This window comes from Sinohyriopsis cumingii, chromosome 6, assembly GCF_028554795.1.
Source record: "Sinohyriopsis cumingii isolate HCF-2022 chromosome 6, ASM2855479v2, whole genome shotgun sequence".
Lineage (NCBI taxonomy): Eukaryota > Metazoa > Mollusca > Bivalvia > Unionida > Unionidae > Sinohyriopsis > Sinohyriopsis cumingii.
The window spans coordinates 164,276,860-164,297,617 of record NC_142966.1 but is presented as its reverse complement, the minus strand read 5'-3'; the positions used below and the strand labels follow the sequence as shown (position 1 = coordinate 164,297,617).

The window sequence follows — 20,758 nt, the reverse complement described above, 5'->3', positions numbered from 1 at the left end:
TAAATTAAATACAACTAAAATAGTACAGCTATCTCTAATCACTTTAGGCATTTGTGTATATCGCTGAGTAACATAAATAACGTCTGTGTTTTTGTGTCTTCCTCTGGAAAATATTCTAGCTGAATTATATTGTTTGTCCAGCACCACAGCATCATAAACTACGAGATTATTAATAAATCCATCTATATCATCTATAGATGGGGCCTCATCAATATCAGTTATAAATTCGATAATATCAATTCCGTCCTCGTCTATCAATTTTGAATTTTCATTAAAATCTTTAAGCACTTCGTAGCATCGTTGGTCTTCAACTGACGGAGCTACTAAATAAAACTTATCCTAGTTGATCCATCTCATTATCAAATTAAGTAGCAACTGTGTTTTCCCAGACCCAGATGGACCTATGATAATTGCTCTGATAAAATTTGGTAACGCTGGATGATGTTTGACTGGTTCTTGCTTTCTTTTTCGCTGAGATTTTTGTTGTTGTTGTGGGGTTTAACGCCATTTGTCAGCACACGATAGGCTATACATGGCGGCCAGTATTAATGGTGGAGGAAGAACCCGGGAAAACCCCGGAAAGAACCACCGACCCACGAGAAGCTACTGGCAAGCTTTCTCACATACCCACATTGGCTGAATCTTAGACTTGAACCGCCGCAGACAGAGGTGAGATGGCAGTGATCCGTAACGAAGAGCGCTTTAGACCACTCGGCCACTCGGGGCCCCTTTTCGCTGGGAAATCAATTACATCCGTATACTTATCATATGAATCTATACTGTGTTCGATGCAGAACAACCAACTTCTTAAGTAGAATAACAACTACAATAACAACAAAGAAATAGCAAGCGCGCGGTTACAGGTGAAATGTGGTACAAAATTTTAGAAATTTATTTTCCTGACACAGTCAAGCGGTGATATTGCCGCTTCGCTGGGAAAATTACCAGGAACTCCATGGGCAAAATACCCAGGATGAAAACATCTTCCTGGATATATTTATTGCGGTACTGGAACCAGACTTGATATTCGAATTGATAACCAAGATCAACCAAGACCTGGTGAATATCCAATAAACGCTATTGATAAAGCATGTCATATTCATGCTGTAGCTTGTAAAAGCAAAGATCTTTAGCAACGACATATTGCAGATGTGAAGATAATTCACTCGTTAAATTCTCCAAAAAATAAATCTTTCAGAGAATCATTAGGAAATTGGCTGGTAAAATCTGCGATGAAAGGTAAATTATTATTCGGAGCCGGTAATAAATCAACCGATTATTCAAATATTGGAATCGAATTGTTATAGCCCAAGAGGATATTGGAAGGGTAGAGCAACGATTAGCAAACTCGCTGATGCAGCAAATGTTACACGTTCTAATGCTGCAAATTGGTTAGCACTACAGGCAATATGGCAAATTACCTACCACCGTTTAAAAAAATTCAGCATGCACATTTTGATGTCAGCGTGCCAAATGAAGTTCATCAGGTGTATATATTTTTTTTACCACACGATACTATTAAAATTGGTAGATGTCAATTAACATACAAATACGCGTTGACAGTCGTTGAAGTTGGAAGTAGATATAAGGAAGCACAGCCGTTATCAACTAAAACAACAACTGAAGTTTCATCTGTGCTTGAACGAACTTATCAACTTGGCCCCTTACGATGGCCACATTAGCTGCAGGTTGATCCTGGCGAAGAATTTCTTGGTGCAGTATCGTCGTTGATGAAGCAACATAACGTCAAAATCAGACGAGGGCATACCGCAATTCATCGTAATCAGGCAATTGTTGAACGATTTAATCGAACACTTGCAGAGCGGTTATTTGGATATCAATACACGAAGTAAATAATTCACAGAGATACGACATCTCGCGAATAGGTTGCAAGATTACCAAGTGTGATAGCTGCATTAAATAATGAAATAACTCGCACACCTGCCATGAAATAGATCAGCGATATCTCAAAAAACATACACCAACACAACAACATGAATTTTCAAAACAACCAGTCCTAGATAACGTGACTGTAAGATATTTATATGAACCCGGTGAACTAGAAGGTGGTAAAAAAAGAATAACAGATTCTATATGGAATATTACAACACATACACTTTCTAGCGTGGTAAGATCCACAGGTAGACCTGCAATCTACAGATTAGATTCAACTGCTGCTCAACGTGGATTTTTACGCTAGCAATTACAATTAATTCCTGAAGACACACAATTGCCACCGCGATCACTGTTGTAAACCAGCGCCAGGGTGCTAGCACCCTTTCGTCGATTACATTCGAGACAGGTCAGCATTATATTTTCTCGTGTATGACTAAGACTACTATTAATTCTATCTACGGTAAATTGTCTTGGATTATTACTTGAGTATCGCCACAACATTACTGTGTTACAGTCAGCATATTGATTATATCTGCGCTGTTTCAGCGTCATGATAAATTCAGCATCGAGACCAAAGTCAAGCTTATTTTTGTCACATTCGTTATAACTAGTTTTTTTACTATATCATTGTAAATAACATTGCCAACACCTAAGTTGTTGCCAGCAGTTTCTGTAAAGTCTATGACAATTCTCCGCAGATGATATATTTTACTGACTAGAGACACTGCGAGATAAACTAAATTTGACCAAATACGATCATCGACGATCCAAACTAGAGTATCAGAAATAGTTAATTCTTGTGATAAATGAATAGTCATTGCGTATCCTAGCGTCCATGGAGTTTTTTCATGGTTAACGCGCTCTCAACAACATTGATAGGAACAAAGACAATATCATTTAATACAGGATTTTGTTTTATGACGATCCAGGTATATCAACGTCGATATTTGGTAGTCGCGTATCTTCTGGTCGATAACACAAAGGTACGTTTAGATTTGACAATTTTTCTTTATGTAACTGAAATAACTACTGTTGAAGTATATCACGAACTATATTTCTACTTGCAACTACCAAATCATAAGAGCTCCACACTTGCAGAAAATCGTTCATAGAAGTTTCTGAAATTATCTTACGAATTATTTCACACTGAATTTTATTCGGTTGTAGTCTGATTAATTTCTTAAACTCTCTTAATTTCGGATCAAGCGCTCTATGATCATCAATTATTTTTTCATAATAATCTACAAAATTCTTTAGCTAATCTTGTGGAGATAAACCAACAAAGGGTAGTTGTTGACCATGCTCTCGACTCATTATCACAGCAGTATTTTTCAACAACAGACTATCAAGAAATATTTTTAGCGTTTCGAGCCACTCTATACATATATCATCCAAACAATAATCCTTGGAATGTATTTCTCACCCATTCGTTCATGAGTCCATTTATCTCCCTTGCATCGAAATAGTTTATTATAAATGCATGATTTAATATTTCTTTCTCTCATTTCTCTTGCGAGTCTGTGTGTAGGTGTTAATACAATAATATAAAAATTCCTAAATAACTCGATCACACGAGATGTTTTACCACAACTCCTGGTGCATTGAGATAAACATTCTTTTTTCTAGTCGCACGATGAATTACATATGGTGCAGATGATAATTTTCATATTTTATTTTTGGGTAATAAATATCTTTAATCGATTCATAATAATCAAGTATATTTTTTTTGTTTTTTTCTCCATTCACCCCATGATGCATAAGTGCCGATATGTATCTGTTCTAGCAATTTTGTATTTTTTTTTATTGATATAAAATGAATCCGTAGTGACTCTGACATCAAACTTGAAAACCCTATTTATCATCGAAAATAGATTTATCAAAACGTAAGCGAGCACTGAAGAAATTAAATGAGTAAACTGCGGTGACTCACCATCCAAATAACTCACAATTGTACCTAATTTAGTTTCATTTGGCAAGAAAAGTATTTCTCAACTTATAAACGTATTTTGATTCGCTGTATCAGCAATTATAAAATCTAACTCAGCATCATCTATAATTAATCTTGTGCACTGTCGTTTATGCTCATATGATGCTCCTTGGGTTAATTTACCGATTATTTTTCTACCAAGATCTCTTGCTATTTTATTTTCAAAATCAGTCAAATCAGGATTTTCATAATCTAACTTTTTCTTTTGTGGCGGTAACCAAACTTCTTTCTGAGAAAGATATGATATAATTGCTTCACTTACAATCAGCGATATCAGTAGTTTTACATCGAGCATATATCATAATAAAACTACTGGTGCCCAACTTTTTTCTGGAAAGTGTTTGTCAAACCAGACATAACAAATCTGATGAAGACCTTTAGCAAACTCGAATGACTCGATCCAGGCATATCCAGTCAAATCAAGTCATAAAGGTCCATTTATCGATACTCTGGTCATCTTGTGTGTGGGATGTCCAAATTTCTTAAATACTCAGAATATTCTCCCATACAAGAAACCTTCCCGGATAACATGCAACCATATCAACCGAGATAACATCACTATAATCGTATTTAATATTCCACAATCCACAGTGTCCATATTCGATACAACTACGTTGTAATTCTTCAAGAAAATCAAACCGAGTTGGTTTCCAAGAATTTTTCTTCTGAGCAAAATAAACCGCGACTGACGGTTGATCAGTAATTGTTTAGACCTGACATCGTCAGGGTCATCAGGTATATTCAGCGATAAATATCGCCGCGCAAGATTTTCTATTATTTCATGGAGAGATTCTTTCCGATATATTTCACCATTAGGTCTTACAAACTGATCAAACTTATTTTTTTCTTTGATATAGATACTTCCATCTGCTCTAATCAATTCATCGTCGTTTCCAGAACTCTAAAATAACCATAGTGATACAGGATCGTTCTTTCTTATCTCGTTAATAAACTCAAACATATCTCCTTCGTAAAATTTAACAGTTCGATTTCGTGGAAATGGTGTTACTGCATTAGTCCACGCATGCGCAGTATCATCAGTAATTTGAATTGAAGCATCTCTCGATTAATTTTTTTATTCGTAACAAATCTCTCCAGTTATCATTTTTACTATTATTGGGAATTTTCATTTATTTCCTAATTCAGAAACATTCTTTATTCTAGCTCCTGTACCCTTGACTAATTAAGCTAATCTGCATATTTTTTCACGTCGCTGATCCGTTAAACCATATTCATGTATCGCGTTTGTAAAATGTTCCGTTACTCGTCCGCCTACACAATTTCTCATTTTATAATTTAATCGGCGTAAGATCATCGAAGCTGGGTTTATCATTCAGCGGATAAAGGGCACAAATAACCGCGGTCACAGGATACGCTCGTTCATAATACGGTTTATCAATACCAGTCAACATTTCTGGTCTGGAATTTTTACTTAACACGGAGATTTTTTCATTATGAAGGACTGGGTCACGTTTGTCACGGATAATCCAAGTATCGTCGTCTATTTCTGATAATACAACAGACCTTTCTCTGAAAAATTATATTTGATTGTCCAGATAAATAATAATCGTTTCCGCTCGATCATCGTTCACTGTAGCATCCCCTTTATATATAATAAAGACTGCGTAAATTAATTCTGTGGATATCATTTACAAAGTGTGCGTCGTGCAAGTCTAGGACCAAAACCGTGCTTACGGTGTGTTTTGGGAGTTAGAGGAGAAATGATGTTGTGTGTGCAATGTGGTGGTAAAAACTACAGAGAGCTGATACGATATTATGATATAAAAAATAACACCGATCATAATAAAGTTGTAAGAGACGCTGAAGGTATCTAGCTAGATTTGCAAAATGATTATTTAGATAAATTATATATATATATATATATATATATATATATATATATATATATATATATATATATATATATATATATATATATATATATATATATATATATATATATATATATATATATATATATATACATATATACATATATATATATATATATATATATATATATATATATATATATATATATATATATGGAACAGAAAGAATTTATGAGACATCCTATCATCAACAATTATGAAGCATCTCGTGATGGTGTAGTCAGAAATTGTAGTCTAAAAGAAAACAGTCGGTACTTTTAATAATACTGGTTATCTAGGATCTACTGTTGGGAACAAAAAGTATTACTCTGATAAATTTATAGACGAATGTTTCCAGGGGGTAATTGAAGACGGTCTTGTGTTCGATCATATCAACGGTAGTAAACTTGATAACTCTTTAGATAATTTGCGAAGTATCATACAGAGTGGGAATTGAAAATTTGGAAATACGGGAAAATATAAAATATTTCCTAGGGTCCTTAAATCCATAAATACAGAGACTGGTGAAGAAATATTATTTCAATGAATGCAGCTTTCAAGTATTTTGATATTATCATACCTTCAGGACAATCAGTCGCGAATAAAATATACAACTCAGCATATTGAATAAAGTATACACAAAAAGTATTATTTCATTATCTCCCGATTGTGTTAGATAACTCTGTCAAGGATATGTAGCGCATTTATCTCAGTTATATTACTACCTATATAATTAAATATTTTTGTGTCATCATCATCATTGTTTGTTAACCGGCGACATCATCGAATAGTTATTTCATCGATCTAAAACTTCTATCGTGGGTGGAGAGCATATCATATTTGTCTGTGGTGGTGGCAAAATTGCACAATTATCTATATAATATTAATTTTGTGCACATTCATCAGTCGCAATACATGTATAGGTTGGGGGAAATGTCATGATACAACAGTTATTTTGTTCATCTGAGACTTCAATCGTTAGTGGGGAAACTTCAAAAATCATATATATATATATATATATATATATATATATATATATATATATATATATATATATTCTATTTGTTGAAGTTCCCCATGTACGTGTTGAAAATGCTCAGACCTCAAAGTAAAAAAAATATCATTGTGCGTTTACCGGCGCCACCATAGATCAGTTATTTCATTAATCTGAGACTTCTATCGTGGGTGGCAAGCATATATTATTTGACTGTCGAGGTGAGGAAAGTGCACAATTATCTATATAATGTTACTTTTGTGCAATTTCCTCAGTCGCAAGACATGTATAGGTCCGCCGATATGTCATGATACAACAGTTATTCGTTCAATCTGATGTTCAAGGGAGATAACTCCATCAAGCTAAGTTCTCTCCGGTAGATTAATTAAGTCGTTATCCCGTTTGTTACTAAGTAATTTTTTATGTCATTATATATATGTGCGCTTATACAATTTAAATGTCTACGTGATAATTAACATAACACATTCAAGAAAATGTTTCAATTACCTCTGCTCTGCACTTCAGTGGGATAGAAAAAATTTCCATCTTTTATAGGTATGTTTACGCCTACACAGAAGTTTCCAGAAATGATGGGATTTCAAGAATAACTCATCACGTGATTTCTAGAACTGTATTTATGACTATAAAACGCATAAAATATTCTAGAAATAACAGGATTTCCAGAATGACTCAATTCACGTGATTTACTGGAAACTTCTGTATAAGTGTATGCATAACTATAAAAGAACAGAGGTAAATGCAACATTTTATTTAGTAATCTCTAGGTTGTGTTTTACACAACTGTATTATATCATCATGGTTGAGGAATATAATTTAAATATATATTTATTATATAATAAACTATGAAAATATCAGTGCTGTATATTTCTGAAATTAAAAAATTAAAACTTGACGGCATCAAAATATCTGATCAAATAAATACTGAAAAAATTATTTGTTATTTTGAATCATTACAAGAGCGTAAATTCGAAGATAGATATACACTCCCAGTGGAATAAAAATTCATAAAGCAAATTCAGCAAGCTATGTTCCAATCTTTGACTGCAGTCAAGGAAACATAAATGGCTAAATTCGTCTCGCTTTCACGCGCGATCGAGAAAATTAGATCAGAATTGTCTCACGAATACGAAACAAAAAAGATTATGAATACACGTGTGAGAAAGATTATGTCAGAAAACGAAAGAGCTGTTACTAGTGAAAAATAAAATCATGTCAGTAACTGTCGTGATGAAAATGAAAGTCAGGGTCATTGTCGTGGCTAATGATTGTGAAAGGGAAAATGAAAGTTAATTTTTATTCAGATCTATTTTTTAAAATTCTGATTCAGATTTAATGTTTATCTTAATTTCGTTAGAAAAACGTGAGATTTTAGTGCAATTTTGTGAAACTTCATCGGTTTTTCAAAGTAAAATTTTTAGTCGATTTGTCAGTAAAAGAAAAGTCAGTTAAATCGCAGATTTTCGAAGGGTCAAACACCATGCAGTTCTCTAAATGATTTTAGGATTTATCGATAAGTTTTAATGGAACACAGTCCAAAGTAATGTTTTTTTTACTGAATAATGTCTTATTTTGATTGTTTTTTAGCAGAAAAGGGGAATTTATCGATAAATCCTAAATTCATTTAAAGAACTGCGTGAAGTTTGACCAATCAATTTAACAAAAAATCAGTATTAAAAAATTTATGTTATAATATATTTATTCGATTCGACTTTGTCAATGATTATTATGTAAAAAAAATTCTTCTGTTTTGCATGAGATGATATTTTTATTCAGAATTAAACAATATGTTTAAGCTGATCTAATTCAATACAAGAATGTGCATAATTCTGAATCTGATCTCTATCAGACGTTATCATCGTAATATGCTCTCGCAGGAGTTCATTTAATTGTTCCTGCCTCATCAAAAATTTATCATTGCCGTATTCATTAATAATTATATTAACACTAAATTATTCTGTATTGACTTGGGACGGTGTCATTATTGTTATGATGGCATTATCAAGTACGTCTTTGTCGTATATAAAAATTCTCACATACATTATATAATTCCTCTTGATTAAATAATTAGTTTGAAAAACACTCTACACGATTAAAAATCGTTATGATCTTACATAAATTTATACTCAGAATTTAATTTCCTAAATCAAGCAAGTGTCCCGTCTGGTCAGTTAGTTTGAAATGTATACTTGATAATAGTGGATTATGACATCATAGATAAACCGGATTAATGGATTCTTGCATGATCAATTATCCGGGAGATACCTGATGCGTAAAAGTACACAACATATAATCTTGCTGAGCTTGACTTGATTTTTCAAGATCTGTTTGATAACTACCATCGTCTGCATCACTTAAAAGATTAACCGCCATAGTTGAAGTTATATTTACAATTCCCCGTGAAATATGCCGACCTTCCCCGTATGGATTATTGTTATATTTGAGTATATTTTCTGGCTGTTGTATTTTTTCCACTCTTCAAGTCTTTTAAGAACATATCGCTGCCTCATTTCTTCAATTTGGCAGCCTTAAATCCAGGAAAATTAGATGTTGCAAGATCTGCTTCTGTTGTTGAATATTTTTTGTAAAATTCATCTTCTCAATTGATTTGACTTTTGTGAACAAGTTCAAGATCAAATACAATCTCATTTAATATTTCTATCTGTTTGATGATTTCCTCTTTTGTTGACGTCACATCAAAAAGATACTCGTTGAAACACTGACGTAATTTTTGTTGTAGCTGTTTGTGTTCATCATTGATAACACCAAATTTTTCTCTAATATTATACTCGTCATGATCCCACCCATAATAATAGCACATCAATGTTTTATATACACCGCTGTAATAAATAATATAATAGTCGTCTGTGTTGGTTTTTACTGAATCAAAAAGCCGGTATCTTTCATATTCTATAGTAATTACCCAGTACGAGCGTTTATCCGAAGTAAAATCAGATCGTGTTGGCTCAGGTATTAATTGTAACGGTGATGCTATTTCGGGCCATCCTAAAACACTTCTACTATATCGAGGCTGATAACGTCGGTTAATGAACCGTTATAGCTATTTTTAATTCTCATTTTATTATAGATTTTATTCTGCGCTGAAATGAATCATTGAATCGTTCAATTGGATAACCTCCAGTTGGTATTCCAACAGCCTGCCAATTTGGAGTTCCATCGTTGAGATTTCTATTTGCAAATACATCAAAACATTTTGATATAATATTGGGCCAGCTGTAATATACTCGCAATTGTGCAAGAGCTATTTCTATTACTGGAATTGCAGTTGGAAAATTACAGCTAAATTCAGGGTTGGTTGAGCTTACTGAAATCATCGTGGTTTTCAACGGTGCTGTATTCGTGGCAATCTGTTGAAGTAACTCGGTCATTATTATTTAAATCCCGATTATCTAAATCAATCACAGTCATTGATTCTATTTAGATTTTAATCATCTCCGTGAACTCAGAATCTGATATTTTTTCGTCTTTAAGTCTTGTTGATAATAGCGAGGATAATTTAGAGTATGCTAGCGTTGCCGAATGTAATTTTACTACATAATCACGTAATTTTGCATTTATGCACGTAGATATTTTTTTCCTCGATGATATGAAAAAACCAGCCATTGTTGTTGTGGTTGAAACACAAATCGTTACAACTACTAGCGATTGTGTTATTATTGATAATAATACGCCAGTTTCAGCAATAGCAGCAGACGACGAATACATAATTACGACATTTACACGTCTAATATATTTTTTTTACTTTTGCTGTATGCTCCTCAACGATATTTTTTAGTTTTGTTTGTCATTCACGTGCTTGATTGTAACTAAAATTCTGAACACTGATTGGAAGGTTCATTATACTTTATTTAGTAATCAATTGAGGTATTTCAGAGCCAAATTCAAGACACCACCAGTAAGACGCTGCGGTTAAACGTTTTTATCAGCTGTTTCCAGTATAAATGTTTCTTCGTCTCCGCTGTGTAACACCATAGACACAGTTCCAGAAAAGATATCGGTTGAATGACGCCAGGTATACGTGGTAAATATACACACCAGTGACTTCTGCAGAATGTTTGAGAGTGTTATTTTGCTGCCACCATGTTGAGAATCCTGATGACACTGTGTATACTATGTTGGTAATCTGCTTGCGGAGAATTTTAATCAAATTCAATTTTGTAACGATATCAGGAATTCCACTTATACCATCTTCTAGATTTTTTATAATTGTTGCAATATCTGATATTGATGTTTTAATATTCCGAGTTATGTGTTAATATCAACGAGCTTTACGTCAACAATCAACGGACTTCCAAAGAAATCATCTGCGGTTTTGTTGAGCATTTGAAAGTTTCTACGAGTATTTAAAAAACATACTTACGTGAACGTCATACTCAGCTCTTAGCGTGGATAATTTAGTATCTACCGTATTATAGCTAATATCTACATATTTTTTTGGGGCGGCATCTTTATCAGATGTTGGATCTCTTAAAACAACTATTTTATTTCCATTCATGCTGAGTTCATCTGTCATTGTATCACTGGTAGATCGTAAACAGTTAGCAACACTTCTTGCAATTTTATTTCTAATAGTTGCGATTGATATATTTGAGTCTCCGATTCTACCGCCGTCAGTAAATATTGGAATATTATCCTTAGTAGCACCGAGAACTCTATGAACTATGTCATTCGGTTTTGATATTAGTCGCCTTTAAAGCACCGTATTTATCCTGAAAAACAATGACTTAATCTCTGTCAACTCCAGAGAGATTCATAATATCGGCAAGTTCATTTTTAGTCGCGTAATTTGACAAATCAATAGCATCTTTTTTTCTTGTCTTTGATAGAAGAAGATCTTCTGTAAATATATACCATTATACTTTAAGATCTATTTAAATCGTCTACTTGTATAATCGTGCACGACTTTATGAGGTGGTAATGTTGATTTTGATATGGTGTTGAGTAGAGAAATTACTTCACGCCCGCATATTGGTGGATCGGTTATTGTCTGTGTTGGTAATGTTGAATACCAGACTTGAGTTTTTATTGATTGCATGTAATTCATAAATTCTTTTGATGGAGCCAAACCATACGAATCAAAATAAACAATTCCACGTGGATCAATCGCGTGTGCCCCCCAATGAGTGCCAACACCGGTATTATTATACCGGTACTATTATCGAGATTGATCATGCCTGTTTCAATATTATTTGGTTAGAAAAGTAACTGATGACGCATAAGAACACTTCTAAAATTTTTGATGTTTAATTCTTTAACAGCAACAAGTAAATCAAAATATGATACTGGAAAGACTAACGAACTGTTCCTGAAAGTCTCAGACCCTTTTCGTATCAATAAGGAGTTCCTGGTAATCTTAGTCCGCTCCCTCTTTTTTTTATTCCTTGTCATGTTGCTTTCTTTAATGCCATTCCAGCAGCAGTTCCAACGGCACCTAACACGGCTGCTTTTATAATGGCTGGAGCTGCAGCAGCTATTAACGGTGGCATAGCTGCAAGAAGTGGAAATATACCGCCTGTTTTAATTGAGTCTTTAATGGCACCCGCAGAAAGATTGACTTTAACATCGGTTTTTTGATGGTTTGTGGTTATTGAAATGCCTGAGTTGACGTGCAGTCAGTGATATTTTATTTTCACCACCTGTGATCTGATCTCGCTTTAGTGATATTTTCGCGAAAAACATCAATTGATTTCATGCTTAAATGTTTTAAAATCGGTATTGTCTTTGGGACTGTCGTTCTGAATAAACTTTGAACAACATCACCGAGCCCATCACCGTAAATTGCTTCGTAAGTTGACAATCGCGAATTTATCACCCTGACCATTACAGGTCCACATTGAGCATTATGTACGATCATGTTTTTGGTTATTCATTTATCAAATCACTGTGATAATCATCAACGATTTCAATGATAAGAGACCGATAAACATCGATGTCCATGATACCGCCTGTAAATAATCTTCAACAAATATCATTTATAATTTCTGGAGAATTATTTTCAACACGTTTCCTTTCAATCAGAATTTCTAGTCGTTCTACGTCAGAAAGAACAGTGTTAGGACAAGCAATACAACCACTTCCCTTTGGTATAGTCGGGGAAGGATAACCACTTCAAGTAGTGCCGGGAGGATCGTAACCATTTTTTCCCCTCACTTACTGTTTCTTCCAGCCCCTCTCTACTAGGTGAAAAACGCAATTCCTTCTGTCCTCTAGCTTCTTCAATTTTCAATTATTTTTCTCTTTGCTTTTTTCTCCTTTAGCTTCTTCGAGTTGCAACTTCATTTTCTTTTCCTGTAGTTCCCTTTTTAGCGTTATTTCTTTAATATACTTATCTACTGTCTTGTTAAAAATCTCAAAATTATTGACATCTTCCGCAAATCTGATTTGCTGAATATTATTATAAATAAAATACACATCTCTTCTCCAATCGATACTTTTTCAAGTTTTAACATATTCGGGTTTTACATAAATTTCTCCTTCACGATGTCAAGTATTTGGTTTGGGTCTTTGATGGGATCAATACCCTCAGGAGTAAATGTGTCCATAATGATATTTCTAACTCTTGGCGGGGGTTGTGGTTGATCTTCAGGTTGTGATTGTGGAGGTTGTTGCGGTTGTTGTTGAGCAGCAGCTATTTCATCTGGAAGATCTCTTAAAAGCTCCTTTGGTTTTTTTTTTAGTTTTTTTGTGCTATTTTTTCAGTTGCTTCTGCAACTTTTTCAGTAGCTTTTGTAACAGGCTTAAACAATTGTTATATGCCTTCTGCAAATTCAACCTGAGATTTTTGACGTTCTTGTAGTTTTCGCCTTACAGAATCACGAACAGGAAGAAATTTTTTGACTGCTTCTAATCACTCTCGAGCTAATCTAGCTCTAAAAGACTCCTTAGCCGGTGACATTATTGATATAACAATGATTTAATTACAGAAGCAGAGTAGGTGCGACCTCACTGAAGAGTCACGGTGGGTAAACAAACACGCTTATTTTTAAAAATCACTAACGACAACAATAAAGTAACAAAAAAAACTAAACCAAATAGAGAAAATCTTGGTTAGTTAGAGGCTTTGGTTTGGCGTTATTGACCTTATATTTTTATTTTCGTAGGAAGCCTTATTTTTTCAAAACTGACGCTCCAGTAAAAGGTCTGTTCACCTCATCTGCTGTTATAGTAAACCTCTTTCGTCCCCACATCGGATGTAATGTCAGTAATACGTGTCGCAGCATCACAAAAAACTGAATATATATATATATATATATATATATATATATATATATATATATATATATATATATATATATATATATATATATATATATATAGTTAAAGCTAATGCCCAGCTTTCATAGACTATAACACTAATCATTAATACAGAACCTTCCTATACGAAAGATTTAGACTCATAATGGGGTTTATTTGACACAGCCAATATATTGCCTTCAATACAAGACCGTGGCCTTGGTCTCTTTGAAGAAAGAACATTTGGAATAGTTCTATCTTTATTATCTTGCCTATTCGCTTCATAAACGACGTGCCCTTTCTTTTTGATCAGTCTTACCAGATGTTTGATTTGTAAACGTTGTGCCGGATTAAGAATTAGAAGAACTCCTATGAGACTGGGTGCATTTTTACCAGGACATACTGCTGAGCTGAAGACTTACTGACAAATAAAACTTTGTGAGTCAAGGAAAACTCAGCAGCTGCTTGAGCAGCATTTTACAATATTTTCACTTTTTGCTCATCGAGATCCGCCTTGAAATAACTATGGATGCATTATCTAAACACTGCTAGCAGTACGAACTTCTTGAGATTATCGTAACCTTTTATAAATCGTATTTCCTTCTCATCACCTATCAAAAAGTTGTTCTTCTCCCCTTGGAGATATGACATGGGTTTACATTTTGTTTCTACAATTTTTCGATATTCCTCAACTGCCAACACATAAATCTAAAAGATATATTATCATAATTAGTACTTAGTTGCTCTAACTGTGAAGTGCACACTTCATTAGTTGCGCCAATAAGTACATCTTCTAATGGCACACTCGTATGTTCTCTTGGCCATTTCAAGGTTTCAGCAATTTTCTCAAAGTGAAGAAAATATTTCCCTACTTTTATTTCCTACAAAGGGGGTGATAGGCAAAACGAAACACCAAAACCTGAACTTGAGTGTAAAAGGGTGGGATGAGCAAGCTCCGCCTGAAAGGTCTACTTTTTTAATCTATGTTGCATTTCCTTGTCTTCTCTGCACATGTATATCCTTCTCTTTTCTCTGTATTTCACTCTACTCTTTCTGCCACTGTCTTTCCTTTTTGTCTCTTTGAATTTGCATTTATTTCTAGTTTTCTCTGTCTCTCCTTCTTCATTCGATTCTCTTCTCTCTCTCTATTGCTGTTTGAAATTGCATTTTCATCATATCCTTTTGAAGTTTAGACTTTCTTAATTATAATTCCGATATTCACTCGTGAAAAACCCAGAGTAATATCATCCAAAAAAGGTATGTATAAAGAAACAGCTGTGTGTGCAAACATGACGTTAAAATTTCAATATTTAAGCAGAATGACATAAAACATCGCATCTATTCCATTAGGTAGAAAGGTTAAGTTACTTAGGGAGTAATGTATTATATGAAGGATTGTGTATGTCCTTTATGAACTGTTTCAGGAAAATATATGCCTTACATTTTAAGGCATCTATTTTTAAATTCACAAATACTCACATGCAGAAACCTATGATATTTTACTATCTAATGAACAGTTCATAATTAATAACTAATCGATGCAGTAGGAATGCAATTGCTTCCAATAAGATATGCCTTCAGTACAATGCAATTAACAAATAAGGACTCTGATAAAATAGTGTAGAAACGGTTTTACCTGCTCAGGTCGTTATATCTAACTCGTTTCAGTGAACACGAGGCTGCTTTATTTCCGGATTTTACTCAGCCAGGACAATAAGATGTACAATGAGTATTATCATGATAACAGTACTGACCCTCCAATGGAAATATATGTGAGCAATAACTCTACCTTCGTGGCTCGATATGTGAAAATTGATCTTCCGGGGGAAAACCGTATATTGACCCTATGTGAGGTACAAGTGTTCGGAGGTTGGTACCCTGTTTGCTTTGAAACTATTTTGTTGTTGCTTTTTCTTCATTAATAAGCCTCTTTATTTTCATGAAATTTAGTAGTCAAGTTAATTGGATTTAGATACATGACCGCATTATAGTAAAAAGATTCGCGTTACCAGTGTAAATCGGGTTCATATATTGGTGCATATATTTTGTTTTCTTCTAGACACGTGTGTTATGAAAGAAAATTAGCGATCTTAATTTTAAGTTTGTTTTCCTTCATCACAATCCATGGCAAATTCGTGTTCAATATTTTATGGGACTCTCTAATGACTGAGTTGATGATTAGACAGGAATGTTTTTAATACCCACACTTTTAAGACCTAATTATGATTTATTGTTGGTTCAAGGAACTCGCATATATTTATTAAAACACAAAAAGTGTGGGATATTACCTCTTTCTTAGTTATCGTTTTTAAATTATTTTAAAGAAATATTATTATCCCGAAACCCGCTATGATTTCAAAGCATTCAAGTTGATAAAGATATGAAGCAGTAATATATATATATATATATATATATATATATATATATATATATATATATATATATATATATATATACTTTATTCAAAAGTAATGAGACATATATTTGTTTCGAAGATTGCAATAATGGCCAATATGGGGACTGCAGTAAAACCTGTGATAATTGTCTTGGGGAGACATGTGATATGCTGACGGGATATTGCGCAGGTAAATGTACTGAGAAATGGTTGTGTATATACGTATAATGTGACGAAAACTAATCACCTTCCAAATAATTGCACTGTATTGATTATTAACATTGTGAGTATAGTAGTAGTGGCAGAGTGGAGTATTTATGTCACAAATAAAGCTATATATGTAATAAGGATCAATACACCTATACCTGACTAATATATTTGACAATTTCATCAAAATAAAATATGCTTACTAACACGACACATTTCAATATTCAGGTTGAAAATGGTGTGTAAAGGGTTATTTGCTCCTGTTGTCAAATTGTAAATTTCTTCATCACCTCCAGCAATGTTGAAGCACGGAAAGATATCTTATACGCAATGGCACACATTTTAATTTTTCATTTGTTTTCCCTCGGAAAATTTGATACACATACTATAACTGCGGCTACCCATTCAAGATTTTATTATTTTTGTATACTAGAGTGTAAGACTGGATACTATGGAAACGACTGTAACAAGTCGTGTGACAGCTGCAGAAACTGTAACAAGTATACAGGTATATGCTTTTCATGTCCACCTGGAAAACTGGGCGATTCGTGTCAGTTTGGTAAGTATGCTATAAAGGTAATTATTTGTCGTGACATTTAACATGTAGCCTTCATGAAATAAACTGATAGAGTAGATAGACTCAGCTCTTTAGCAGCAACGTTGGTTCAATAATTTGTGTGCCAGAGGTACGTTTAGAATCATATCATAGGATAATCTTATGTCTATTAGCGTGTAGTATCCATGGGCACGGCACTTTACTCCAGCTGCATCTGCACTAGTTGGTGATCATTTTGCACTTGTGCCGTAAAATACTAGAACCAGACTAAACCAATTCTTACCATTATGTGACCTAATGGCTTAAAGTGCAGTATGGTCGTTACAGAAATCATCAAAATATTATGTTAAATACAACGATTACATAAGGAATCCTGACCTGGCATATTCCTGTCCATGGGATAATTTTCAATTTAGTTCAAAACGACTGTGTTTCAAATCAGTGACATTTGCAATGAATAGGTGTTGAGAGTAATTGTGTTTAAAAAGTATTACTCTATACATCGTATTTATAACGAAGCAATATTTTTATTCACAATGTGTAATGCAGATTGCAAGAACTTCACTTACGGCGAAAACTGTACCGCACGGTGTGGAAACTGTTTAGATGGAGACGTGTGCTTGACAACGACAGGAACTTGTGCACGAGGATGTCAAAACGGATGGCGAGGAGCAAAATGTTTGGAAGGTGTGTTTCCATTGAGATTAAATCCATATTCTAGCTGTGCCAGATTGTAGGCAAGGCAAACTTATGCGATAGCGTATGATCTTTCGTCCGTTCAACCGTCTCTCAGTACGTTACGACATGCATCTGAGCACGATGTACATAACACAATTAAATCGTTGCATGTCCATGTACCAATTGATATTGTCCAAATTTGATTTTTCCGTATTTCAACAAGATACCAGAAAGTCAGCGAAGTTTCTTTTCACGAAAACGTTGAACTTAATTTTTATACTGAATTCGAAAGAAAAACTAATTACGTTTATCCCACGCAACAGTGTAATATTGTTGTCATTTCATATCTTGGCAACGATTTTTTATTATTCTTTCTGTCATTTTTCTTAGATACGATAAGTTATTCAAGGACGATTATTCAAATATACGAATGAAAACAAACGTGTCAGCATCTCTAATCCGCTACATATGATTACGTACTTAATTTAATTCGCTAAAGTTTGCAGGCAATATTTATTTCAAAATGTAATTTGTGAGATGTAATTTGATTTGGGACGACTGATACGAAATTAGAAAATTGAGTATGAGAATGGGTTGTGACTTTTGCTGAAATATTCGAATGAGTCCGATAGGTAAAGTCGAAAAGATGAATACAGACGTTTTAGGTAGCTTACATGTTGTGACCCTACGAGAAAAACCACAGTGTCATATTGTCGTCACAAACGTTTTTTGTGTTTCGACATCGTGTTCCTACGAAATAGGTCCATGAAAGGTACTTGAGGAAAGAGATCACATGCAAATGGTATAAACGTATGTACATTAGCTCAACCTTAATTATCTACTTGTTTGTGTATGTTTCGAGTGTGGATATTTATTAACCGCTCCGGTGGCCTAGTGGTTAGGGCGTCCGCCTCGGATGCGGGAGGTCGTGGGTTCGATCCCCGGCCGAGTCATACCAAAGACTTACAAAAAACGATACTAACAGCCGCCTCGCTTGGCGCTCAGCATTAAGAGGTTAGTGTTAGGACTGGTCGGCCGGTGTCAGGATAATGTGACTGGGTGGGACATCATGCTACATGTCTGCGGCATGATGCCCCAGTGCTAGACATCACTATAAACTGCCACATTACAGACATCGTAGCTATATGACTGAAAAATTGTTAAAGCTACGTTAAAAAATCAAAATCACATCACATCACTGGATATTTATTACAACTCAAATGTAAAAATGTATTTATTTATAATATTGTACATTCTACTTTGAATTACTGATCCTGGTTTTCAGAGTGTAATGTGACTTATTATGGTCAAAGTTGTGCATCTAAGTGCGGGTATTGCCTGAAAGGAACCTGCGACAGATTCACTGGAAGTTGTCCTGATGATGATGGTTGTCAACTTGGCTGGAATGGATCTAGATGTGATATTGTTAAATCATTCATTACTTAGCTGAAATAGCTCCTATATTTTCCTGTCTCAAACAACAGCAGCATACAGGTTTTATGAAAGAGCTCGTTCATTTATATTGCCCACATTCTATTGACTATAAAATTAGTCTAATATTTACACAGACCACGCATTGCCCATGGTTACAGATCATATGACATTTGAAGCAAATATAACTGTACCGAAAATTTGTGATATCATTTTTATTTTACATTTGGTTAATAATTTATCAATATTAAAAGGTGCTTTATATTTGAATTAAATATTTCAGAAAAAAAAAAAAAAAAATATATATATATATATATATATATATATATATATATATATATATATATATATATATATATCAGATGATATGATCTTACTAATACACGCTGCTGTCATATACTGTTTCATAAGGATATTTATAATTTGCCCCAACCTCTATTTTAGTTTTATAGATAAATTATCAGTGAATTATCATCATCTAAATATTATTCTAACCACAAATCTAAGACTTCGCAATGCTACAAAGGGAATTTTTGAAAAGAGATTGTTAGAAACTTAGATCAGTACATTGAGGATAACTTGGTTGACTTGTGATGTGTGCCATGTTTAATTATTTTTCATATGAGGGACTGGATAAAATCTTTTACAAAATATTTTACAATTCTCTCGTATGTTTAGCTTGCGATAATGCCTATTATAGTAATTGTACAACACGGTGTGGTAACTGCAGAGACTCCGCCATTTACAACAAAGTCAACGGCTCCTGTCCACTGAGTTTATGCACAGAAGGATGGTATGGAGAGAAGTGTGATACAAGTAAGAGGGATCATATTCTGAACTAGTGGCGCTAACTTCATGAACTACGAACCAGTAGTACATGTCGTTTCAGATTTATTTAGATAGTCTGTTTGATTAAACTTGCATTCTGCATAACACTAATATCGTGTATTGGTTAAGTTTTACTAGTGTTATAAACGAATGTACAGCTATTTTCAAATGTCTTCCTTTCTTTGATTGAATGGCAGGCATAATCAAAACTTATTCCCGTTCCAATATGCAACAGAGCTAATTATTAAGTTTGATTTTGTTTCTTTGGAACCTTGTACCGTGTATTTTAATATTTTAAATGTTTCAGTGTGTGATTCAAATCATTACGGCCAGAACTGTGCATATGAGTGTGGACGATGTCTAAATGTAACTTGTGATCGAATTACGGGTAACTGTTCTGAGACATCTGGCTGTCAACCCGGCTGGTACGGATCTAGATGTGATTTAGGTAAGCAATATAACTCTACCATAGCTAAACTCTCGAACCCTAACACACCTTCCCAAGTAAAGGCTTTGCTGTATACATAATGTGTTATCACTGCGTAGGAAGGCGAGCACGGAAATAACGTTAGATAAAATTTTGGGATTTGTGACAAGATAAGAATGCCTTAAAAGCTCACCTTTTCTGCCATAATTCGTATTG

General features: G+C 34.1%; 1 protein-coding gene across 2 annotated transcripts in view; it reads left to right on the top strand.

The window, feature by feature from the left end:
* The window catches only part of LOC149798454 (receptor-type tyrosine-protein phosphatase U-like), a 69,000-nt gene that overhangs the window by 16,749 nt on the left and 31,493 nt on the right, over positions 1-20,758 (top strand). For both annotated transcript variants that reach the window (XM_089963649.1, XM_089963648.1), the window contains exons 4-8: positions 15,689-15,889; positions 16,516-16,605; positions 17,056-17,181; positions 17,728-17,865; positions 20,423-20,563. In XM_089963649.1, coding sequence (XP_089819775.1) covers positions 15,689-15,889; positions 16,516-16,605; positions 17,056-17,181; positions 17,728-17,865; positions 20,423-20,563 — 696 coding nt within the window. The remainder of the gene's footprint in view (positions 1-15,688; positions 15,890-16,515; positions 16,606-17,055; positions 17,182-17,727; positions 17,866-20,422; positions 20,564-20,758) is intronic.